This window comes from Excalfactoria chinensis, chromosome 6 (assembly GCF_039878825.1).
Source record: "Excalfactoria chinensis isolate bCotChi1 chromosome 6, bCotChi1.hap2, whole genome shotgun sequence".
Taxonomy (NCBI): domain Eukaryota; kingdom Metazoa; phylum Chordata; class Aves; order Galliformes; family Phasianidae; genus Excalfactoria; species Excalfactoria chinensis.
In genome coordinates this window covers 11,952,655-11,978,933 of record NC_092830.1, presented here as the reverse complement: position 1 = coordinate 11,978,933, position 26,279 = coordinate 11,952,655, and the positions used below count along the sequence as shown (strand labels likewise).

General features: G+C 38.6%; 1 protein-coding gene across 29 annotated transcripts in view; it reads left to right on the top strand.

Moving 5' to 3' along the window:
- ANK3 (ankyrin 3) overlaps positions 1-26,279 on the top strand; it is a 340,836-nt gene that overhangs the window by 119,383 nt on the left and 195,174 nt on the right. For 25 of the 29 annotated variants that reach the window (XM_072340814.1, XM_072340794.1, XM_072340813.1 and 22 more), the window contains exon 1: positions 21,326-21,981. The exons of the other annotated variants lie outside the window; for them this stretch is intronic. In XM_072340814.1, the coding sequence (XP_072196915.1) occupies positions 21,868-21,981 (114 nt within the window). In that variant the 5' untranslated portion in view covers positions 21,326-21,867. Of the gene's footprint in view, positions 1-21,325; positions 21,982-26,279 lie in introns of those variants that run through there. 29 annotated transcript variants of the gene reach the window in all.

The window sequence follows — 26,279 nt, the reverse complement described above, 5'->3', positions numbered from 1 at the left end:
GAAATGCTCTCAAGAAGTCAGTAATTAATTAAATACAATAGCTGTCGGGGCTTCAAGGTGAAGGCTGGAAACGCTTGTGTTGAAATTGAAGCATGTCTTAAAAAGACAACTAAACCATAAATAAATAAAATTGATTTTGGTCACTCTGCAATGCAGTTTTGATACAGCCAATCTTTTGGCATCAGGCTGCTTAGTTAAGACCTAGGACTTAGCTGGACACACAGAGTTCCTTAAACGATCCTGATCTTACTTGAAAAACAGTGCCTTCCTTGCAGCATGCTGGCAGTGCAGTGGTACTGCTTTGCTTGACACCTGCTGATTCATCGATCTTGCTTCCTGCCATCCCTTCTCATCTTTGCTGGTTTCCTTCTGGCAACCATTCCTCTCGCATAACATCTGATAGCTGATACTCCTTCAAGTGGAAAGATGGTTTTAAGTGTGCTAGGCTGTGTGTTGTGTTGGCTGCAATAGCTTTCAGATGTCAGAAGGTGCTTGTCATATGTACTTCCTGTGGAGAATTTCCTTATTATTAACTATGAGTTCTGAAGTAGTTGTTAATTGGCAGTGGTTCCCGTTGTGCTCTTAAACAGTGAGGTCATTCCTCATGGAAGTAGTTTTAAAATGCATTGAATCTTTCTTGTTAAAGTTAGTAAAAGATGTTTGGGAAATTCCAAGGCTGCCCATGTTATATGCCATATTTCACTAGCTATGTCAGTGTCTGGACGGAATTAGAATAACTATTGAGATTAATCCATTATACTTGGGTTAATTATTTCTCTTTTTCAAGGACATTTCTGTTAGCAGAGCTCAGCAGCACAGTACAGTGTGAAAACTGAAATCAAGCCTGGGTCAAATCTTTACCTAAAATTTACATACAGTTTTCTTGTTAGGTATGAGTTCAAATTCTTGTGTCAGTGCCCAGCATCCCTACAGCTAAATGAAATTGCATGACTGCATGTGCATGTGTCTATGGGATTCTGAAATGATGATCTCCTCATACATACTAGGACCTACTCTCATTTGGGTCCAGGACAAGGCCTTGCTTTTATTACAGTAACACTTGCATAATGGATCTCTTTGGGTGTTCCTGACCAGCCTTCAGTTTTAAGGTCTCAGAAACTGCTTTAGCAAAACAGTGCATTAATCACTGATAAATTATTTTTGAAGGAAGGTATCTTTTAGCTGCAACACATGTGATAGGAAGAAACATCTGTAAAATTATGGCTTTGTGAAGTATCATGGAATATTCCCAACTGATAGCACTGTGAACCATAGGCAAGCAAACCTGTGCTTTGAAATTAGTTTGTTCTGCTTTGTTAATTCACAGAAAAGGTCCAGAATGTGTAGTATAGTAACAGCGACAGTTCCCATGGGAGCCAAGCACCTGCTGCCAACTCCCAGCTCCATCTTCCACTTTGGATGAGGTATAAACCTATGAATCAGATCTGTGATTTCTTTTCAGGTTGGGTAAAAACTGGGCTGAGTAGATGAGCATGTTGTTGTCACTATCTCCATGTCTGAGAGTGCTTGTTTAACAAACGGATTTGAGATGTTGTTTTAGCTCAGTCATGTCAGTCAGCTGTCAGTAGATTTTTGACTACTTTGCTTTCTCTCTCTTGGATAAAGTTTAGTGTCCAGGCTGTATTTTCCCCTTTATCAGTATTCCCATACCTCAAGTTCTCTTAAAATAATAATAATAATAAATAATAATAATAAAATATTCCTCTTCCCAAAAAGCCCTGAAAAATTAGAGTTGAACCATTTTCTGCATTGAAAATGATACTTAAAGGGATTTTCTTATATTTTGAGTTGTTAAGGTGTCTTCCTGCAAATTAAGTGAAAATGAATAGGTTAGCTCTCAGTTTAATAGCTGTGATTTCAATCTGAACTTTAATATATTTTTAATGTTCAGTATGTCATTAAAAATGGAAAGTCATGTTCGGATATCAGCATTCATAGCAGTGCCTTAATTACCAGTGGTGACCCCTATAAGTATTTGGTCAGTTATACAACTTGTCGAATGGCTCATTGCACTTGATAATCCTAGAGGAATTTTCCCATGCTGTTAAAGGGCTGCCAGGTAGGTTTTTAATTCCTGTGTTGACACTGAGATGTATTTCAATACTACTACCTAAATTTCAGGAACAATTGCATTTTACTCAGATAATGTTCTAGTTGCGGCATTGGGGTAATATGTGGAAGTTAACATAGTCTTCACATAGTATCTCAGGCCTCTTTATCAAGATTTTAATCTTTTATTTTTTTTGCAAGCTTCGATGTTTTGAATAATGTCAATTTCCTTCTTACTAAAACTACGTTTATTTAGAATTTCCTTTTTTCTCTTTTTAGATTCTGAAAGGATGCCACTCTATCCAGAATTAGAATTGTTTGTGGCATAAAGCTTCTGTCTTATAGGTGCAGGAAAAGTGTGGTGTAACTGCAACAGGTGATGTGATTTTAAATTGAGTGTTTTTGTTCCCAGTCACTTAAAATTGCTCTCCAGCCTAATGATAAATGTCTGACCAGTAACATGAAGAGCTCTGAAAGACTCTCTGTTCAGCATCTTTGCACTGGAGAAATGTGCTACATTGTAGAGCTAAGTATCAGGACAGCTAGAGCATGGGGAGAGGAATGCAAGTACTATTGCCTTGTCTGGGAACCGTTCTGGGATTGCAGTAGGGTTGCTCAGGAGGCGCGTTAGTTGGCTGTAGCTAGTCCTTAAATGGTTAACTATCATAAATGTAATTTATTCTGTAGCTGCAGGAATAAGCAGCAGTGTTAACTGCTGTTGGGTGTCTGCCTACAGTAACTTCTATGCAATCACGATGTGCTAATTATTACATGTATAGATGAAGCGGACATGAGAGGTGTGTATGTTTTAAAATGCACTTCAGGCTACAATGTACAGCTGTGCCTGCAGGAGAAATTTCCATGTGTGTACAGGTAAAAGTCACAGAGCTGTACAACAGTGTCATGAGAGCCAGTGTTGTGTTTGGTAAATCTGCAGCTGCTCTGTATAATTTTGGAGTTTTGGTGATATTTTCACAAGGGAAGGTTGCTGCTGTCATGCATTGTTATGTTATAATACAATCTGTAAAATCTTAACAAATCCAACTCAATTTTAGGACTCTTTCACAGATAGTCTATTCTCTGACTGTGAATTTGTCATTTGTATGAAACTCCCTGTATTGTTTTTCCAAGGTAGTCCACAAGATGGTAGTGCACCAAAATCACAGCCGTGTCTGTACATGACACTCCATCTTTTTTTTTTTTTAAACCTTATTTCAATTTGTTAATGATTCAACAAACAAGAAACAGTGTGTTTAGCGAGGTTAAATAATATATTTTGAAAACTGATGTGCTGGAATTTGTCTGGGCTAATCCTGTTAATACCTGTCATACATTTAAGTACTTTACATCATTTCAAAAGGCTCTGTGCATCTCTGAGAAGAATTTCTGTTTTCTGTTTCTAAGGAGGAAAGCTTAAATGAATAATTAATCTTCTGTTACCTGGTGGGGCTTTCTATATGTATTGTCTACCTTCACTTCTCCCGCTGTTGCACAGTGTTTGTGCCAGAACTTTTTAATTTAAATATTTATGTTGACAATCTGATTTTTACTTGGTTATTTTCTATTGCGCATCAAAAATATTAATCTTTAAAATATTCCTAAAATTCCATGAAGCCCAAATATGAGAGATCCATAGGGAAATACTTCAGTAATTTGTCAGTTACAGGGAATGAGTCAATTTTTGTCCCCCTTCACAGTCTCCACCTCTTGGTGATCTTAATTACTGCAGGGACAGATCCTGGTGCCTGTTTACATGTGAATAAGGAATCCCAGGATACTGGGAAAGGTGATGTTGAGTTGTTTTCTCCCGTTGTCTTTGTGGAAGATGTGTGGGGGCAGGTGTTGTTTGTGTGAATTGTTCTCTGACTGACAGCTTCACAACTGAACTGACAAATTAAGTTGTCCTAAAGCGGCACGTTTGATTGAGTCTTTCTCAGATAGGGGTCTGTGAGCGTCCCCCTGAAGGCTGCTGCATAGGAACTGTCTCTCGCTTACAAAACTGGCTTGCAATTGTCCCCCACAAGAAGGGAATTCAAATGGGGTTCCACATTAGCTCCTACAGCTAAGTGAAAAATGTGATTTATTTATTTATTTAAATCTTAGCATGTATATCCCTAGACACAGAAAATACATTCTTTCATCAAAGTGAGCTAAAGTGAAGCTGCTGAAGTGATTAAGTAAAGGAACTCCTAATCACAATGCAATGACTAAACTTGTCTTTTGAGATAGGAGCATCTAGAAAGACTGTAGTTAATTAGCATGTCTAGCCTGCAGGTGGAGAGATGGAGCCCTATCTTTAACTGACGGATTGTAGGGTGGATGCTGCATCATGATACTGTTCAAGTGATAAGAATATGTACAAAAAGGCATTGTGAAGATCTAGGGTGTGCTAGCTTAGTGGGGGACCACCTAGCACCCAAACTTGCACAGCTTTGTGATAAATATGTAACTCGTCTCTGTGTGTGAGATTGTCTTGCTGCACACTGGGTAACAAATCCACCAGATGGACAGTAGAAGCAGCAGGAGGTTGTGTTCCATGGGCACTTCAGCTGTTGCAAACTGGCACAGGTTGTTAAGCCTTTAAACAGGCTTGGGCTAGAGTTGTTGCACTCTTGGGAAGCTGAGTTGTGTAAGTGATCACAAAGCCCATGGCTGTGGTGTTCAAAGCATGGGGGTTTTCCTGTTATTATTACATTAACAAGAGTGCTGATTTCTAGATCTTCCAATATATGTATTGCATGAAAGAAAAATAACCATACAGCACAACTGTTTAGTAAAACAGAGTGTATTCCTCTAAGTATGTCGTGTCTGGAGTCAAACTTTGTGGATTGCTTCACTCTTAGATGTTGTTTTGAGCTTTTTTCATTTTCCTTTTTCTTCCCCTTTTTTGTCCGTAAGATGTATCTTGCTTTGACAAATCTATTAACCCACATGTTTCGCTGTGACTTTTGCCTGCCAAGTCTAGTTTTAAAGCAAAATCAGGTTTCTGAGCAATTGAGACATAAAATCATCTTTAATGAAAATAGAAGTGGACATTTAACTCTATCTTTTCCAGACGTAAGTCATACTGTGAATCATCAAAGTGAAAAATCATTTTTTGTTCAAAGTTATCTTGAAATCTGTATTGACAGAAGGTAGTCAATATAATATATAACTTATTCTTGTGATGCCATTTGAAATTTCTAATGCAAAAGTAGCTGCCTTTATCAGATGCTCATAAATCACACTGAATTCTTTATTTGGTTAATCTACAACACCAACTGGAGATATTGTATTAATGTAGTTCAGAGAGAATGTCCTTAAGGTGCATTCTGACTTGCTTGTCTCCCTTTGCAGCCTTCTCTCCCTTCTTAAGTGGCCTTGACTTTATGCCTATGGTTTTATCTGTGCCAGGTATGACACAACCCTGTTACAGTTTCCAGTATGAACAACATGTCCTAAGAAGGAAGCAATCCTGAAGAAATTTTTATGCTCAAGGCTAAGTCTTGAACTTCAAGATTAGAACCTAATCCCTACCTCTACAGTGGTTTTCCATAGGCATTTTATCTATCATAGCAATTGAATGACTTGCCCTTTGGGGGATTTTAATCAGTATTTTTTGTATTTTAGACACTCAGGGTGCACTCTGTGTGACTCCAAGAGCAAGAATTTTATCATCATGATAAACAGGTGACCTGAAAAATCAAATGCTCCAGAGGATGAGGTTGAGTTGGCCTTTTCCATTTTCAAATGCATGCGAAGTAGTGATAGTCACTACACTGTCTGCATTAATTGATTCAGTCTATTGCTGCCTGGACTTCTGTTTGTGCTATAACATAATGCCATGTCAAAGACAGGACAAGAAACCAGGCCCTACTATATTTCGAATTTCCTTGAGGAAAGTATAAATTATAAACACCACTCCACTTTCTTGGTAGTTTTAATAAAATTTTGTTTGATATTGGTTTTTAATTGCTAACAGCCCTAACCCAAAGTATTGCCTTGAAATTTTGAGTACAGGAGAGTCGCTTTTATGTGCCTCTTACTGCAGTGCTCCTTCAAGGTGCTTGAATTCCATTGATGACACAAACTTTCTTCTCCAAGTGGCACAAACTTTTTTTGATGGAGAATTCTGAGTTGGATTTTTATTTTTTTTCATTTTAAATGTAGAGCTGAAGTTTACTCTGCCTTATGATCTGTGCCAGCTAGAGTTAGGCTTTTGGAGATGTTCATACTAGAGAAGGCTGAAGGGACGTGAAGGAGTTCAGTCATATTCCAGTGTGATTGAAATTAATAACTAATTTTTTTTATCTGGTAGAGTACCTAAGGTGTCATCAAGAGGAGTCATCAAGCAGAGACATCAAGTCAGGAGAGGCCAGGTGGAGCTGCAAGAACAAAGTAGCTGTTGTGATATAAGCTATAGATATCTATAGTAGTAGAAGTAATTTTGAGTTCATCTTTTCAGCTGATTTAGATTTAGAAGAATTTAAGATGAGTAGGTCCTACCCAGCTATGCTGTAATGTGTTTTCCTAGTAATGAGCCTCAGCCCTCCTCTGTTTTCCACCTTATAAAAAATGATATTGGCATTAGTTAATTTTTTTGAGTTATGAGGAGGCGAATGTGCACATTTTAAGAAAATAACTGTCATTAACACAGGAATGTAGCAACTTACTGTAAGTCTGTGGGAGCAACTCAGAAAGATGTTATGCTCAGTCATTCAGAAGTCAGATTAGTGCAAAGCCAGCGGATCATTTGTAGAATAGGGGTTGAAGGTTATCACTTTTCTGTTGAAATTCTTAATCCCTGTTCCTTAGATGTGTTGCATCCTGTTGCCTGTTCTAGTGGATCATTGGGAATAGCAGCCTTTTAAACTGTAAGGTGGCTTTCCCAGCCGGGCTGTAGTGTTGGTGGTTATAACAATACAAGCAAGTCCCAGCTCTTCATTGGGATACTGCCAAAGCCTTGGATTGGTGAAAATGTTGTTGCTTGTGCCTCTGCCAAGATGTCACTTGCTTCTGTTACTGTTTCCAGAAACTCTAGCTCAGTTCTTGTATTGAAATAAATGAGCATTCATTTGTCTTCTACTCAGCCTTTCATCTGTAATACCATTTCCAAGTTACTTCTTTCTTGACTTGGGAGTATTTCTGAGAGTGTGTCAAGGTTTTCTTCAGCTTGCTTTGTGTCAGTTACTTAGATACTACTTCCTTACTGGACTTCTTAGGATGACTTCTGCTTTGTATGTGATATGATTAAGAATCTCATTGTGTTTTGTTATGCTTAAAAGTATATATGAGTATTTCCAGCAATTCCATACCCTCGGGGGAGTTTGAATATTTCTAGAGATGACATTACAGTCTGGGAGGAAACAATGAGATTTGTTTAAATTACAGCCAGATAAAGCAAATGAAATGTAAAATTAAAATTCTTTAGTGGGGCAACTGGGCAAAATTAATGGATGTATTCCTTCATCTCGAACATTTTAATATCTGAGCAGGACCTTGGTGTTTTGAATTTCTTCATTTTTTTGTTTAGTACCAACAATTTAGAACATGCAGGTACCAGCTTAACATATCTGTTTCTTGTCCAGTTGGGTTGGTAAAAAGACAAATAACAAAGGAGTAGTCAGGAAATAGAAAATAACACACATTTTTGTGTTTTTATGACTTTAAGTCTTTGCAGTGCACTTTGTGCTGAGAAGTTTCTGGTCTGTCGTTCCACATCTCCTCACTGTAAGGATGGGAGGTGGAACAAAGTGAAAGGAGATGAAGAGAAGGGCAGAAGAATAGCTTTTTAAATGGGGAAAATGAAATAGATTTCTATAACGTGAAGAAGAATGACTGAAGGGGGGATATAATAAAGGTGAATAAAATCATGCCTGTCTTGTGAAGTCATCTGTTGTGAGCTTAATGATTTGCCAAGTCTTGTGGCGAAATGGGTGAGATACCATTGAAACCTGGGACAGAAAATGAGGCCTAAGGAGCAACTCAAATTTGAAAAAATGATATAGAGTTTTTGACTGTTCCTATAATGCACTTGTAAAGAATTAAGATGCACATCCAACTTATGTAATTAATGTGATTCTTTTAAATGGTTTTTAAGGACAGGTGAGCATAATTCTGAGCAGCTTCTATTTGCATTGTCGTGTACTGACAAACCTGCCTGTGCTCTAGACAGGCTCTGCTGCAACAAACTGCCAGGGAGCTCTACTGTCCTCTGTAGATAGCCAGCAGTAACCAGCCTTTGCTGAGGAGGTCAGGCAGCCTTGGAGCTGGCTCCAGCAGCCTTCCAGGTACTGGCAGCTATTCTCATCTGCAGTTAGTGCTTTCTGAGGTCTCCTGTGCTGGATAAACTAAAAAGAATATGCACGGTCTACTTTGAAGGGAGACACAGATCATCCAGTGTCTAAAGCAGATGGGAATGAGACTGGTGGAGGTTGTGCAGTAGAAACCTAACTGGTGGTATTACACCAGTCTGTACTGATGAAAAAAGCTCATCTGGTGCTTTTAAGTTTATTCACATTATCCTTGAATATTAATTCAGCCACTGAATATCTTGCTAAAGCAAAAAAACCAAAACCCCAAACCCAAACAAGAAAGCTTTCAGTTACATGGGTATGCTGATTGCAATACATTAATCATGGAGACAGTGGTCTCCACCCCATTGTAGAAGAGAACAAAGAAAGAGTGCGTGTCAGTTTGTAGTATGAACACAGTGCAGCATGTGTGCTTTTTCTGCCTATTAATGAATACAAAATTCATCCTTTTTATTTATTTATTTATTTATTTTTAATTATTATTTTTAATACCTTGGATTTTGTCTTGGATAGCATTATTGGAACACTGGTGAACACTTGATGGCTTTTGGCCTTAGCTCAATCACTTACCACACCTATGTCTGGTGTTAATTTTCATTGCTGTATTAAACTAGGAAACATTTAAAATCTTAATGTTTAGAAATAATGACTCTCGAGCATCCAGTAAGATTAGGAGTGGGAAGGCATATTTTATGATGCTGGTCTCAATGTAGAATCCCACATAAGCTGCTGTGTTAAAAAGTAGGGGGGAGAGTAGTAGAGTAAAAAGTAGGGGGGAGAATCTATAGAAAATTAAGTTCCATCTCAATTTTTAGTTTACGTTACTTTTTAAATTATTTCTGCTGTCTGTAAACTGTTTTGAATTAATGATGATCTAGGAGGTGTCATCTTCACAACCTGGAATTTCAGTGTATGCTTTTCTGTCTACAGTAAAAACTGATAGCTTTTCTTGTTTAAATATGAAAACATGAAACATAAGATTGTACCCTGCATTACCAGACAAGGGCATAAGCTGCAGAGTAGGATTTTCTTCAGATCCAAAGACTTGGTAGGCCTTGCTGTGGGTGTAAGGACACAAATGGCATTTTGGAGTGGTGAGTGCAACAGAACATGATTGTCATGAAGGCTATTATCATGATGAAACAATTATTGAGCCTACATGCTGGAAGACAGTGCAAACTTGTTGATTCTGGTTAGTGGTTGTTACTGAATAATACATAAATTGTTCGTTTGCTGTTCACATGTACGCAATTCTTGTAGTGTAGCCCAAACCCTGTTTTTCATTATCACTCTACCTGTAGTCTCTGCCTATCTGCACATCTGGAAATACCATTCAGAATCTATGCTACAACTCTAGAATGGAGCTTTTAGGCTACAAATGAAACCTAAAGTAAGTAAATAAAAATCTGCTGTAATAATATGTTTATTTTAAGCATTATTTAAAATGTTTATTAATAACAAGTAGTTACAGCATCCTTAAAGAGCTGTAATCTTTATATAGAGCTTTTGCAAGTCAGCACTGAATGTTTCAGTATGTGGATATATCTAAAACCACAATTTTGCATATGCAGAAGAACTGAAGAATATCTTATTGTGCAAAGGGGAAAAATGGTGCCTAGGACTTTTACTCCCAGAAGTAATCAAAATGCAGTGATGGGATAAGAGATGGAAAAGGCTGATTAGATCATCTTATCCATTATCTTTACAATGCAGAATTGTTCTTCACAATTCTTTTCTGTATTTTCAATCTCAGTTTCAATTGGACCAGCAATGGGCTCCCGCTAGTTTCTTTAGAGTGGAATTCTGAGGGTCTGCAATTTATGCCAACATAAATCTGGTGTATTATATGCTTCCATATAGCTATGTTTAGTTCTTCTTCCTTTTTAATTTCATGAACTACTTGTAGATTTATATATATATATATATAGATAGATAGATTATATATATATACACATATATTTATTTGTATTTTAGATGTACTAGCTAATACATTTTTAAGCCCTTAACACTCAACAGAATAATTCAGGAATATCTGTTCTCTTTTTTTATTGGATCTTTGTTTGGAGCTTTGGTTTCTGCAGCAAATACTTCCGATAAGTCGAAGTGTGTTAAAGGTCCCAGATTTTGTGTTAGGAACTGAGAATGTATTTCTAGCTGTCCTATCTTATTAAAACATAAAATGCTGAAATCAGTAGAGCAGCTTTTTGCTGTCACAATAAGGCGAAGTACAGAGTTTGGGAAGCTGTGAAATCTGTGATCCTCTTGGTGCAGTGGTTATATGATGCTGGTGAGTGTCACCCTCATAAATATTTTCAAATGCATCCAAATGTCTTTTTTAGGAGGCAAGAGTTGTGAAGTTTTCATTCTGATCATAATTAAAATAATCTCAAAGATTTTGTCTGTAAGTGGCCAGATAACCAGCCTTCAAATAAGAAGTGTGTATTGGGTTCAGCTTTCTTCTCTGGAAGGAGTAAGAGATGGGGGTTTTCAGTTTACTTGAGCATTTATACGCTTGATAATGTATTTGCTTCTTTTATATATTAGATAATTACTTCTGCATTAATCTTCTAATGCTCGCATATGTATTAAGTTGCATTGAGTAGATTGTGTTATCTAGGACACAGGAATGTCTTGATTCAGAGACAGCAATTTTTAAGAGGTTATTTGACCCACATGATGTTCTTAGGGCTGGTGTTTTTTTTCTCCATGAAGCTTCCCCCTCCCCCCCCAATGGTGTTTAGAAGTTTTTTTAAAGTAAAGATTGTATTATTGAATTTCTTACTTTGGGTGTATTACAGGAAACGTTTTCACATAGTGCTCAGCACTTATCTTTTGCCAGTGACCTGTGTGTAGGTGTCATCTTGCTTTTGCAGCACTCAACTGCTCTTCGTGGGCTTCTGTAGAAGTATGGATCCTGGATGGTTGTGTCAAATCTTTCCCCAGAAGTCAGTGGCAAAAACAAGTCTCTCCTGTGTTCCGTTGCAGAAATTCATTATACTTACTGTTAATTCTTTTTTTTCATAATGTTTTACTCAACTGTACTGAGCGGAACAGGTTATTTTCCTTCTGCATTTTGGCAACTGTTGATGGATGTGAGGTCTGCTGCCCTGTTCTATTAGTCATCTTTTCCGTAGGTTAAATGAGGCTGTTTGCTGATTGCTCTTGTTTTCTATCTTTCTGGAAGTAGAGTAGCAGACGTCAGTCTCAGAGTATATGAAGTTTTGCAAATGCTAAGTAGAACAGTAAGTTTATTTGTTTTATTGTACAGTCTGTATTTCAACACTCTGCTGTGCTGTTTGTCTTTTGTCACGTGTTCAATTTGCAGTAACTTCCAGAACTTGCTGAAGAACAGCCTAACATCTTTCTTTAGCATGTGCTTTCCCCCCCCCCACCCCCATCTTTCCTGTTGACATTCATTTGTTGTTTTCATTGTTGTTGTCATTGTGTTTCCCCTAAATCATTCCTCTGGTCATGTTTATATCTTATTCAATTTGAGACAGATTCCTCTGAACAAATCCAAATTGGTTGTAGTTTATGTTGTTTTATTTTAAGTAATCACAAATTATTTTATTTAGGAATTTTCTAAGGCTGGAATTAATTGGTCTGTTGGGTTTACATGGAAAAGCTTGGTAGAGAAGGGCTGCAGAGGTGGCTTCTGTGAGCAGAGCCCAGTAGCTGCCCCATGTCAGATCACAACTATCTCCAATTGGGACTTGCTGTTAGCAGGTCGAACCATGAGCATCAGTGGCTATGCCTCTGAGAGAGCAGATTTAAGAAAGGGAAAAGAGGAGTGAGAGAATGAGAGAAAAATAGCCTTGCAACCACCAAGATCAGTGAGGAATGTAGCAGGGGACGAGGAACTGCTGAAGGCTTATGAACTGACTGCAAATGTATCTGCTGTTTCCTTGCACTGCTTGGTGGAGGAGGTAACAAGAGAGTGGATGGGAGGAAGTTGGTTTCAGTTTACCTTTAGTTTCTCACTGCTCTAGTCTGTTATTAGTAGGCAATAAGTTATATTAATCTCCCTACGCTGAGTCTGATCTGTCTGTGATGATAATTGGTGAGCAATCTCCATGTCCTTATCTCAACCAGCCATTGAATTTTTTTTATATTTTTTCTTTCCTCTTCCTTTGAGGAATGAGAGTGAGTGAGCAATGTGGTGGAGTTTCACTGGCTGTGGATGTGAAACCATCACAACTGGACTGGTGTGTATACTGGTGTTTTTTTAATCTCCTTTTAAGTCCTCTTTCCCCATCCTGTTCTTTCAAGTTCAGTGCCATGGTTTCCCTTCATCAGACTTCTGCTATCTTGCCAATTTTCTAAGAGGTCTCAAAAAGGTGATAGTGGTTGAAATTGTAACTGAACTGTCTGTTATTCAGGTGTCCTGGCTTGAACTGCTTCTCAGCTGCGTGGCTTATGTGTGTATTTTAGTCCTCCTCGACTTGGTTCTAGATTGTCATTTAGTGGTTGTTTCTTATGTTCAGCTTTGTGGAGTACTGGTTATTTTAAAGTTTAGGATCATCCTATATTTTAGATAGTATTTGCATTACCTTGAGAAAAAGAGCAAACATTTATCTCCACACAGAACTGTCATGCAACTTGACTCCTCTGCAGCCCTTCCACAAACCAATTATATTTGAAAGGAAAGCAAGCACTGGAAGGAAAAAGCAAAGAACCTTTGATTCTTGTGCAGGTTTGACTCAAATCATACTAGTTCGTTTGTTTTGTTGTGTTTTTGTTTGTTTGTTTTCAGGGGGATGGGAGGAGGGTGTGAGTGAGATTGCAGTGCTGACTGGTGTTGTCCTTGTGGTTTTTCATGTAAATGCATGTCCAAAACTGTTCTTTGCTTACCAGCAAATTAAGAGAAGTGCTCTGCATTGCTTTGAAAGGAGGAGTGATTCCAGAGTTAAAACGATAAATTCTTTGCATCTCCAGTTGACAACTTTGTCCTAGAAATACAGTGCCTGAAACAGAATGCGGTGTTCCAGCTGAGAGCAGAGCTGTATATAGAGAGATTTCTTTGGTGTATCTGCTTGGCTGTTACCAATGTTAATACATCCCCAGTATATCTGCCTGCCATTGACTGAGTTCACCTTGTTTATACGGTACAAATACAATACTGAAACCACCACCCCTCAGCCTCATCATCTCCAATTCAGTTACACCTCTCTAAAGTGGGAGTTATACATTCCTCTTTGCTCTCTGCATACTGTGTATTTAGTTTACCAGTAGAGCAGGGCAGGAATTGCCTCTTATGTTTTCTGAACAGAATGTTAGTGTTATCTGGGTTTCAGGCATCACATCATTGCACCTATTCTGTCATAATTATGATTTTTACCTAGGTAGATTCTTACACATAGGTTGCTTTGAAAGTAATACCTCTTATTTATTTTCTTGAATATTAAGATAGATACAAAGAGTACAACAACACTAATGGATAGAGCAGATTCTCAGCTGCAAAACCCTATTTTTCCACATCAGCCAATTTGCTGGAATGAGCTAATCAAGATGCTCTTCATTTTGTGATGTGTCAGCTGCTCATGGGCATCCATACTGTGGATTGGCTTTCATGGCACTGTCACCACTGTTGAAATGCACTACCTCACTGTGCTCACATCTACTCTTTGGTCTCTGTAAGTGTTCAGCGAGCACTGATGAATGTTATTGTGTACCATTTTTTTCCATGTGAAGAAATCCAGTTCCACAGCTTCATTTCATCTGCACTTCCATGTCAGACTCTGTTTGTCAGCCTGCCCCTCTGCTGCCATCTGTCACGCAGCAACAAAATGAAACTGAATATTCGTGGGAAGGTTTAACTCTGATGTTGTTGGCCAACAGAGTAAAATAGGAGGTATTTATTCTAGAGCAATCTTGATCCATAGATATGCTCTATCATTCTTGCTAGCCCAAGAAAGAACCCCATCTCCTGTGGATGTTAAATAGCTTTGTGAAAATTATGTGTAAACAGCATTCCTGAATTTTTTGTGAGCAGCAGTGGATTTTAGGTTTCACTTTCAATCACTCTACTGTAGTTATCTTTCTTGTTCCAAGAATTAATTCCTCGACTTCGCTACTTTTTTATTTATTTTTCCAAATAAAATGTAAATCTCCTGTTCAAAAAAGTCCCTACATGGTCTTTGATGATTTGTTTCTGCTTTCAAAAAACTGAGAATTCTCACATGACTCTTTTTTAAGTATAAACTGGTAGATTTTATGACTGAGATGTGAGTTTACTCCTTGGAAAATGAGAAGAATGACATCTGCGTGATAGGCATTCGATAATTTTCTGCCTCTTGTTATTGTTAATGATTCTGCTTTAAACATTGTTTTCTATAAAATTCAAGTCATTGTTGCATGGAGTGTGCAGAACACTAACAATGCTGAAATCTGACTTGGGCAGCATGGTGAGATTTTAATGATTCCCTGACTTAATTATGGTGAGGACCCTTTGGGAATGAGACAAGGAATAACCACTTGAACACAGGAAAAGGAACATTGAATAATTAAGTAGTCTAATTAAATGAGTTTCTTATCCTGAAGAGAATTGGAGATTTTATTTTATTGTTTTATTTTCTTTTAAAATATTCATGAACTTAAGGAATTGGGTGTAGTGTGGAAGGACCTAGGATCTACATTGAAACTTCTGAGCTTTGCTTAAATGGGAAGACCACAGTTGAAGTCAGAGTTGCTAAACAGAAGCTCTGCATTTGTCTAGAGAGGCCTGTGTGTAAGTGTAGTACTGAAAAAATAAAAGGAATTGGAACTGAATTGAAACTGTGCTTCTCACTGGCTCACATCTGTCTGACTGCATTGTCTTAGGAGTACTGGTTGTTGCTAATATGTATTTATTTTTTGCACATGAAATGACAAATCGAGACTGAAAAGTACATGCAATAGTATACAACAGAAGCCCATAAGCCATTTTTCTTCTTTTCTTGTGACTTCTGTATTTTTGCATCACAGGAACTTAAGAAAATACTGTGCAACTAAAAGTCTGAGGGCAGTTGAGAGATGGTGAAAACTTGAAATGGAACACCTTCATTGTGACCTTTGCAGATGGCTGCTTTGTTGGGTTTATTCAGCAGCTTTTTATTGCTAAATAAAACAAGTGAGCTGCACTCTGTGTGTGAGGCTTAGAAACAGGAAAATACACAACACCAGGTCAATTAAAGCAGGTGGGTAAGATAACCCATGCCATATGTCAGCAAGCTCTGCCTCTGTCCAAAGTTATAAATGTGTTTGTTTTTTTTTTCTTGTGCTGCTGTGTTACAGCAATTGGTTTGGAAGTTCTTGTAGTCAAAACTTCATTTAACCTCAAGTATATACTTTTGACTATAGCCTAACAAAATCAATTGTGGCTAGAAAATGATCTGTTACTCACAAAGTTGTTGCATCTATTTATGACTGTTGTCCCATCCCACTCTTTGTTTAGCAGCTGCATTTCCTTAAGAAGAGTCATTTATTACACTATTGCGGGTGTTACAGTTCTGCAGTGGGATTGCTTTTGATGCTGCTTTTATTATTATGAAACTGCTACTGTTCCAAAAAAGGCACACCAGGCATGGACTTGGTGTTGAGTAACTTGAAATACTGCAAAGGCCTTTCCTGCTGCTGTTTTGTGTTATTTTTAAACCACACTGAGACGGAGTGTTTTCCATCTGAGATGAACAGGGAATAACTCCTTTTGTGTCAGTTTGGGAACTGGCAGTCACTTCTGAAAACCATGCAAGGCCCTCCTTGATCTCTGCTTTTGTTGTGTTGAAGGAAACCCTTCCACAGGCTCAAAGTGCAGACCTGATTCTAAGCCTGCTTTTGCACTTGATCCCATGTGCTGGGATAACTTTTCCTGTCTGCTCTGGTGTCATGGACAGAGGCATCTAACATTTGTCTGAACAAAATTGTCAGTTTGGAGCCATGCATTACCATCCTGCTGACCTCCAGTTCCCGCAGCTGGACTGTGGCTGGCATTAGCAAAACCAGAACGCAGCTGACAAGTCAGAGAAAAGCTCTGAAGGTAGAGATCTGGGGAATGTTAACATACTATCCAAATTTTCCATAAGTTCCAAATGAGTTGGGAAATGTTGCAGATCATGATCATCAGCTTTGGATATAGCTTTCAGCCACTTATGTGTTTGAAACCTGTTTACTAGCATTTTGTAGTGAGTGTTTTTTCTCAGTATCCCTCAGATATCAACACTGAATGTGTAGTTCAGTTCTGATTGTAGTCTGCTATTTGACTATTAGGGAAAAACGCATGCCCCACTTGAGAGAAGTGCATGTTCATATAATTTCAGCGGTTCCTGGTAAATACAGGTTTTTACCAATATTTTTTTTTGGGAAAGGGAAAAAAGCAAGAAAGTCTTTTGTGTATTTGCTGAGCAACAGTTTAAAGACTACAGATATTATTCCTCCTGTTCTCGTGCATCAGATACGTTTCCTGGGGTCCTTCTCAGTTCCATCTACAAACGCGCTCAAAGGGTATCTTCCAATTTTGGTGCCTCTAGAAAGAAGAGTGAGTTTCCTGGCTGTTATGTGTGGGTTGTTGTTGGTTCTTATTGTTTTATGTTGACAGTGTGGGCAACAGGGTTGTTTAAGTAGCAGTAAACCTCTTGGCAGGACTATACAAATAACCTCAACTTCAGATATCTGGGCATTATTGCCTACATCCCCAAACTGGTGCCATTTTCCAAAGCTTTGTTGAACTGTTGTGCTGTAAAGAAGTCAAAGAAGAGAGAAATTGTAGTTCCAGGAAATCCCAGATTTTGTATCTAACTTAAAAGAAATAGATGGGTGAACACTGTAAAATGTGTTGTGGAGTTTTCCCTTCTCCCCACTTGCTGCATGCATCTATTTCTGATTGTAATGTTTCATCATGTAACTTCTCTGAGATTCTTACTGTCAAAGTAGAATGCTGGTAGAAGATGGAGGTGGTCAGGGAAACTTAACTTGCAATCCAACAAAACAGAAGGGCAAAGCAAGCCCTTAACTTTTCTCCTTTTTCATGCAATTGCTGCTCAGTGATCTTGATGCTTTTATGTGTGTTTGGGGGCTGATCCATCCTGTCCTGAAACTGGATGTGTGAAAAGGAGATAGGAGTAGAAACTAATGCTAAGTTTTTAAACTCTTGTTGTTGTTTGTTTGTTTGCTTTTGAGATGCAAGACCTGCTAGTCTCACAGGTGATCACTACCTGGTCTTATGAATCTCCTGAAGGATTTTCTTTTAATGAGTTAACCATGTTTCATCCAGCCCTTTTATAGCCAGAGCTTGCTTTCTTCTGCTAGATCTTCTCCCTGATTGTTATTTTCATGAACCAATAAGTTGACACTACACTTCTATACCTTGTTTCTCCTTTATTCTTTTCCTTTTACTTCCGTTGTTTCTCTTGACAAAATAATCCAGACTCTTTCCCCATCTGTCCCCTCATTATTTTTTACAGTATTTGGTATCTGAGTATTTAACAGAGTAATATAACAAGAATTGGCTTTATTTTTCTTCATGTGTTTTCGTTTGCTTTCCACATTTTTTATTCTACTTGTAAATCTTGATGAAAAGTTTGGGGAAAATATACTTTGTTTACCATAAGTTCTTAGAGCGGCCTTCTGGCACTGACAATGATCAGCCTTAATAAATCCAAAGTGATCTAATCAGTGTATTTCTTGAATGCTTTTATGCTATTGTCTACCCTAGAAGAGGTAGTTCTATTTTTTCCTACATTTGTGGTAAGCCAGTGCTTTCATGATCATCTCCTCTATTTTTATGCTTCATATCTGATATAAATGCAAAGATACTGTCCTTGCTCCATAAGCTTCTCAGTAATCTATAAGTTAACTCCATTAATTAGACCGCAAACACTTTTTTCTCTACATATTCTTATGTTCTTTTAAGGTCCATCTCAATGCTGTATGCTCATGCTGTTTTACAGGCTTTATTGAATGTAGCTTTATAATAGTGCTCTACTAGGTTCAACTAATCCAAATGACAGACTTCAAGTTGATGAAATAACTTTCCAGCCACTATTACAGCTTTGTGAGCAGATAAAGCTGAGGAGATGTTATTCTTCAGGTAACAGAAACTTTAGTTTTCCCAATGCTGAAGTAAGATACAGTTTATCATTCTCCATAACTTTTATCAGGACCCTGTGGATTGTACTGAAACAGTCATTGGCATTTCATTAACTTTGTAATTAAGGGTGAAATCAAATAGCTTAATTATTTTACTGAAGTCTGAAAAGAAGCACTTAATGAAGTTTTCTAGTACCTAATTCCCTTGAAGTGAGTTACGACATCTGGCATGAAAACCTCCACACTTCATCCAACTATCAGTCTGGTAGTGCCCTATCACCTCCCAGTGAATGATGCCAGTAGCTCACCATTTCCCCAAAAGCAGACATTGTGTGTATGGTCCCTTTGCCACAGGGGCCTGGATCTCTTTTCTATTTGAGACTTTGCAATATCTAAGATGTAATTTCCTGAAATTCTAGTTTGGAAAGGCTTTTGTTTTTCCTCCTTGAAATCTAATTCAGGAGTTTGGAATCTGCAGTGGAAGCTGGGGTTGTAATCCACATAATAAGAACACGTGCATGTTTGGCCCAGTTGGTTAATTACTTGAAAAGATGCTTGGGAAGAAGACTGACAGATAAAATCCTTGCACTTATGTGTACCTCAGGGGATTGGACAAGTTCACTTATTATCATAATTTGTTGGAGTAATTCTCATTCATACAAGGTTGGGCTGATTCCTCTGTGCATGGAAGTATGGTCTGTGCATAAGGTGGTATTAACCTGCCTGTGCACCACCTATTCTTGCTGCTGATGTTTCAAAAGTGTTTCAAGTATTTTAAACATACAACACTTTGTTATATATTATTTGTATTTTCACTTAATGGGGTTATTTAGGCACAAATTGCAGTTAAAGGGTTTGTGGAACATCTCAGGATTAGCCCGGAAGTGATAAATTACTGCATATTCACATCATTTGTGGCTCAAATGGGAAGTTGGTTTTGTAAGGCAAAGGCTAACAAGTCCTTCAGATCCAGATGGAAGCGTGCCAGAAGTGGAAGGGGCCCAACTTTATTGAGTTTTGTTGAATATATTTCTGATTCTGGTCCTTCTGTATTTTCTGTACGTTTCCATGCTAGCAACTGCATTCTGCCAGCGAGGGGAACACAAGTCAGCTTTGTTTCACAGAGGAAGAAGGACCTGAGCTTCAGAGACCATTAGTTCTAAGGTCATGTAGGCAGCCTGTGAGCTAGAAAGCAAAGTCTTAGGTATGATTTTTTTTTATTTTTTATTTTTTTTCTTCAACCATAATGCAGTCTTGTGTTTCCTTGACTGTTCCTCCACCAGACTCCCTGAGATAATGTCTCGAGCCCCTTGTACCATCCACTGTGCCCAGTTCCCTACTGCTGTAGGGCTCCTGTAGTGCAGTGGACTCTCTTCCCTGATGCCTTGTGCTTCACTGAGGAGCTGGGCTGCAATCCAGATAGATGCCTGAATGTGCCCTTTGACTGTGGGCCGTTATGCTCCTTGCTTTACAGTTGAAAACATGCTCTGAACAGAAATATGGTCATGCAAGCTTCTAGTACAAGGAGGAATGGGAGTTTGTTACTTCTGGTGTAGCACCACGCATTGCCAAGGGGAGCATTCTGCCCTCCACAGCTTTCAAAAGGCAGTACGTGTGTCTTCCAAAAAGTGCTTCAGAGGGGAGGAGTAGGGAGAGGTATGTAGTGGTATGTGTGTGGTAGGTACAGTTAGTTTTAGATACAGGAATCTGTGGTTTAACTGTACCAGGAAGAAAGGTTCTTAAGGTCACATAACTGTGGTTCATCTCCATCCTCAAGCATTTCTTAAAAGTCATCTCCAAATAAGCAACGTTTAAAGCCAGGCTTATTGGCCCATGAACGGTAGACAGACAGTTCATTATATGCTGCCTTTCGGATAACATAAAGAGTATTCAAAGTAGTTTAAGTTCTGGAGATTTAAAAAGGTTATTTTGCTCTTAGCCATGTCATGTGAGAACTAATGCAATGGATGCACGGCACCTACTGGACCTTGCAGCCTGAATTCAGAAAATGTCTCTCAAGTTCCAGGCAGGAACACTACTAACTTTGTGAGACAGCTCTGGGTTTTATGCTAAATTCTGACATTTCAATGTGATTTTGCAAGTTGCACTTCAAATTTAAATTTAACTTTTTTTTTTACAGTACAAAATTTGGTTCTGATTTAATTTGTTTTCTCTCAGAAAAGTCATGCTATATTGTCTAAAATATACTAGTTTTGCTTGCAGGGACTTTTGGTTCTTATCCAAAAGAAATCAGACTGACTCAAAATGTGGATCTTCCTTACTATGAGGTACTCTACTAGGAATACCAGGAAAGGTTAAAACCAGCAATTTCTAGGCAAGCTGTTGGTTGTCAATATTTACATAGGGAAAATATGGTTCTGTATTTACTAGATGCTTGCTTTATGTTCATACTAGTGAAAGATCCTCCTGCAGGCCTGTAACATTGCTGCTATCTTACCTCCTGTAATGAATATTCAAAAGCTGCAGTCATTGAGGACTCAGGTGGCAAAAATAGTAAGATGATTGAAGTGAGCCTTGACACAGAATCCTAAAAGTATGTTTCTAACTACATGGAAATAGTGTTGATTCCTCTTTCTGGCCACGTTAAAGGATGGTTTCAGGAAATCTCCCATGAAGTAAATTCCTGTTTCAAATACTAGCATTATCGCATCTTTCTTTCTGTATGATGTTTTGTAATAAGTATGTTAAAAAAAAAAAAGAAAAGACAAGGCTTTTTGTAATCCTCTCTCACCAAATGTATTTGAATTGAAAAATGGGTATAAAGGACACACTGTTAAGATATGGCAATGCATGCATTGTTTTCTGCATAATGCAGTCAGAGTCTCCATGGTAAAAAGAAATTTTTATTTTATTTTATTTTGTCACCATCAGCAGTTAACCTAAAGTAGGAGCTGCTCCATTTCATTATAGGTTAAATGACTTACCGTGCAAAATTGGCTGAGAAATGTAAATCATGAATGCTGTTCTTTTCAATAGGCTTTAAAAATCTAGTTCATGATGACTGAAGAAAATATAACACAACATATGTTATTGTTCTGGAATTTTTTTAATAGAAAGCCTTGCTTTTCAGCATTCCCCCTTCAGTGGAGTCACTTAGACACTTCCAGCTGGTGGCAGGGGATACAGCCATAATACAGCTTTCTCTGTCCCAGCTGTCTTTTTCATTACGTTAAATGCATTACGATGGCTGCACCGCTTCGTAAAGATTCAGGTACAGAAAGGTACAGGAAGAAATCTGCAACTATGTGTTTTTGTAGTGACTGCAGGCTTCTGTGAGATCTCTGAATCCTGAATGTGTTCCTGGCTCTGGTCACAGCTTTCCTTCCAGTCACTGGAACATTTGCTGTAAGGGCTGGTTAAAGGTGCCCGAGGAAATCACCTTTTACAAGGGAGCATTGTTGTAAAGGATTTCTAATGCATTATGGCTCACGCGGCATCGCAGTTAAAGAAAAACAGGGATTTAGAAATTAATGCTGAAGAAGAAACAGAGAAAAAAAGAAAACACAGGAAAAGATCCCGGGATCGGAAGAAAAAGGTATCTAGATCTGTGCCAAATTCTGACAGGATTTCTTTTGTTTCAATTAGCTCATTCTTGCATGTAACGTGGCTGCTGTTGGAGTAATTTCTTAACATTGTAAAATGACATTGATAACTGCAACTGGGGGGGTTTGCATAGCCATTGAATGTTTAATTGGATATTAGTTGATTGCAGGGATGATGCAGAAGGTGTGCATTCATTTCATGATAAATCACTCGTGTTTCCATGATATGCAAACTGTCTGTGACTTGAAAGTAGTTTGAAACCGTGATGTAAGGCTAAATGTGCAGCTTTCGCAAGGGTTTCACAGCATAGTTTAGCACTGCATACATGTGCTTAAGGGGAATGTGTGTGCAGGCTGATTTCTTTTCTTTGTGTTTGGACTGTGTCACGTTTGCCTTCTGAAACATGCATTTTTGTCAGAGAAATAAGGTGTTTTATTGTTTCTCTTTTTTCATAAGGGTGAACAGTGTTAAGATTTGAGCTGCAACAATCTGTTATAAGCAATTTTCTTTTGTTAGGGAAATATGTGACTGAGATCTCACAGCCTGGTTTCTCTCTGCTGTAGATTTATCTTGGATGCAGAGAATCCTCCAGCACACTGGGACCTGAAAATTTCAGTAGGCACCGCATTGCTCATTGTTCAGTTAAGGAGCCTGTATGTGATTCAAGTCCCACTGATTTTCTCCAAGTTACCAAGCAAAATAGCTGCAGTTTATTGGTGGTGTAATGACAAATAAAGAGGACACTCACTTTGGCTGCTCTGTGATATGTCCTTAAGAATGAATGACACCTTATACCCCACTCCACAGAAATAAGGCCGGGCCATGATTTCTTGTCTTTGGTTGTATTTTAATGCAATTTTTCAAGAACACATCAAAAAGCTGGTTGTCTTAGCAGAAACCTGGGCATGTAGTATTTCTGTGTGCTTTTGTGAAATCCCCCTAAGGGGGATTGGATAATCTTCATATGCTCAGAGAAGCAGCGCGTGTGCTTCCTAAATGACATGTAGATTTCCTCTAACATATGTGCATCTTTTGGTTGTGTGAGAGTCAGCATTTCCCTGCCCTTTTCTCTTATTTCTCTGTGATGGCAGCGTTATACATAATAAAAAGCACTAAGGAACCCACTGCCTTCTGTTCTAGTGAACACATTAGGAGGCAGTTTAGATGGCTGCAGTGAATGTACTGCAGCATGTTAGCAGTACATATTTTTTCTGGGTGAATATACGTAAAGATCTTCTGAATCATCTTCCAATATAAATGAGTGTGAAAATAAGATCATGTCTTTGAGGTTTTCCTGTTTGAAGCTGACCTTAATTAGTAATATTTTTATCTGCTTTTATAATTCTGTGCAGGTCTGTGATGTAGCAGGGTGGTATTCCAACCCCCCCCCTCGCCCCCCCAACCCCCCCATTCTGAAAACAACCACAGCATTCAAGCATATATTAGGACTGGCTGTCAACCCATATTTACCTATGGGTTGTGGGATAAAATGTACAGTCTCTGTTAACTCTGCTTGTGATGTAGGAAGCCCACGTTGTACTTAATGTGCTTAAGTTTAACAATGACATGCTTAACTGTATACATGGATGGTCTTTGTGTGAAGGTGCTTTCTCACAGTTTGTAATTAGAGCAATGTAGAGGGGATATGGCAGTGAGAGGCTCTTGGTTCAGTGAGGTGAGACAATTGCTTTGTGGACAAAAATGCTTTATTGTTTATACAACACAGTGCTGTAGAAAGTTAATCTCTTAGCAACCAGACTGGCACATGGCTAAATATCAACCTATTAATCTCAAATGCCTGGATTTTTTTTTTTCAGTGTTTTATTTCTGCATCCTACTTTCTCTTCTTAGATAAAGAGAGTTTTCACCCCACCGAAGGCTTTTATTGTTCTTTTTCCTTCGTGTCACACTGGAATTTGGTGGCTTGTTCCAATTCCCTTCTGGATTTCCTTGCAAATTCAGGGCAGGTAGAAGCTATTAGAAGAATGAGGAAAAACCCAACAACTGTTTAACACTTATATTTGGATATCAGTCTACTCATAGCAAAGGCATGGTCTGCAACCCAGTATGTGGGGCGTAGGAAGTCCAATAATTGTGGTTTGCCATTTTGTACTTTCCTGACTATTTAAAACGTTTTCCCCCCATTTTTTTCCACTATGAGTTGTGAGTCACTTCTTGTTCCTCTGCACCACCCACAAGCAGTATTCAGGGCTGGTTTTTTCTGTTGATCACATGATACTGCACAAAGCTCACCCTTTACTTAAACAGCATACAGAAATCTCCTTTAGGGTCTTCTAGTCGCATTGAAATAGCAGTGAGTGCTAATGTTTATGGATAATTTATACAGTGAGGCGACCAAGGCAACCAATGGCTGCAAAGCAAGACCAGTGGGAGCGCCCCGTGTCCTAGGCTTGATGATACCAGCAGCAGTCATGCTGATTTATGTCCCCATGTAGTTTTAGCATTGCAGTCTGAGGTTAATATTTCACAGGTTTTGGCTGGTTAAGCAATTTACAGTGTAATTATGTTTCTATTAAGGCTTTCCTCAATACTTGTGTGACAGAAATGACCTTTAAAAACACATATACAAAGCAAAACTGTATTTATACGCAATCTCACATATGAAGCTGAGATTTTTAAGATTGCTGCACTTCCTTTGTAGAGAATCTGTGTTTCTGCATGCTATGGGCCCACCACGCTTTTTCTGTTGGAAAGTACAGTGAAAGATCTGCATTGCATGGGCTTCCCATTTGTTCTGTTAAGGTCTATTTTACATCTTCAAGCAATTCTGCCTCTGGATGCTGTGTCCTACGTTGCAGGCACAACCAAGGGCAGACTGCTTTAAACGGTATCTTGGAACTAAGGCACCCTTAGTGTGTTTGACAGGATGATTTGCTGGATTCTGCATAGTGCAGTTCCATTGCGTTACTTACTGTAAAAAGTAGAAATTGCTTATTCTATAATAATGTCTGGAAACAAATCAGTTACTTCAGTGCTGTTTCTAAAATAAAGGTGAAATTTCTATGTCCTTATGTGGGTTTTTTGAGTTCAGTATGTAGTAGAAGGGAAGGTCTTGGCGCATACTCAATGATTTATGTTTTATGCAATATTCAGTAAGACTGAAGTGTTTTCCATTTGCATGTAGTGTTCAGAAACCAGCATGTTCTTTGGAGACGCAGAATAGCATGATCATGATGCAGAGCTTTTCTGCTGCTGTCTCTGAAATGTTAAAGGCTGCTGCTGTCACATCCTCTGCTGCTGCAAACTTGTATGCAGCAAGGAACAGAATTGATATTAATGTTGCAAATCCTGGTCATTTTGTCTTGGGACTTGCGGTGTTTGAAGGTGTTTGCTGCAACTTCAGACCTCCTGGGAAAATAGCCCTGGACAGCAGTGACCAACCTGAGGGTGTGTGGCTGGTGGTGCAGCTCTGAGGAGCTGGCTCAGATGTGAGGGGCTGCAGGTGACCTGCTGGAGTGAGCGGTGCTACTAGCAGCTCCTGGGGAGGGGGACCTGGCATTCAGCACCACATCCTGGCTGGGAAACCCACTGGGACCTTTCCCTTTATATCTCTCAGGGCTCTCAAGTGTCTTTTACAGATCTCAGCCACATCAGGGTTTCAGTCTGAGTCTTAAGAAGTTGAAAAATCCATCTGCACCCACACAGTGCACCTGAGCAAAGGTTTGTGTGCGGACTAGCCGTCAGTGAAAGCAGCTTCTTAGTTTATATCATGGTGATAATGAAACAGATTGAACAAAAAATATTGTCTGACAGGTGTGTGTTCCTGCAGTGGGTTGCTCTATGGGTCTGAAAAGCAATTTGTATTGGTGCAATTTTCACGTGCAACAAGGCCTAGTAGTTATGAGGTAAAGCTTGTAATGTGAGCTTAAAAGTTTTAAAATCAGAAAGTGCAAGTTGTGATGGATTTTAAAATTTGTTAATCTAGTAACTTTCAAACAGACCTCAGGAATAGCGAAATCTGTTTCATGATTTCTCAACATCTGTACTTAGCAGTACTGGGGCATAGACATGTTGTGCACATGTGATTTTGACTTGATTCATTTGTGTTAAGGCACAAAGCAGGAAGATGTTGCTTTAACATATCTGGGAGTATTGTCTGTGGCAAATAAAAGGATGACACAGGTTAGGAAAAGTTGTTGAAGTTGCAAATCTTGCCTAGGTGCTAGGAGAACTCGGATCGTGTCCTTGATTTTGGACGTGATGCTCTGTCAGAAGCAAATGTTATTAAAAGAATTGCAGAAAGTTCTGAGAGATACTTAGGGGCAGTGC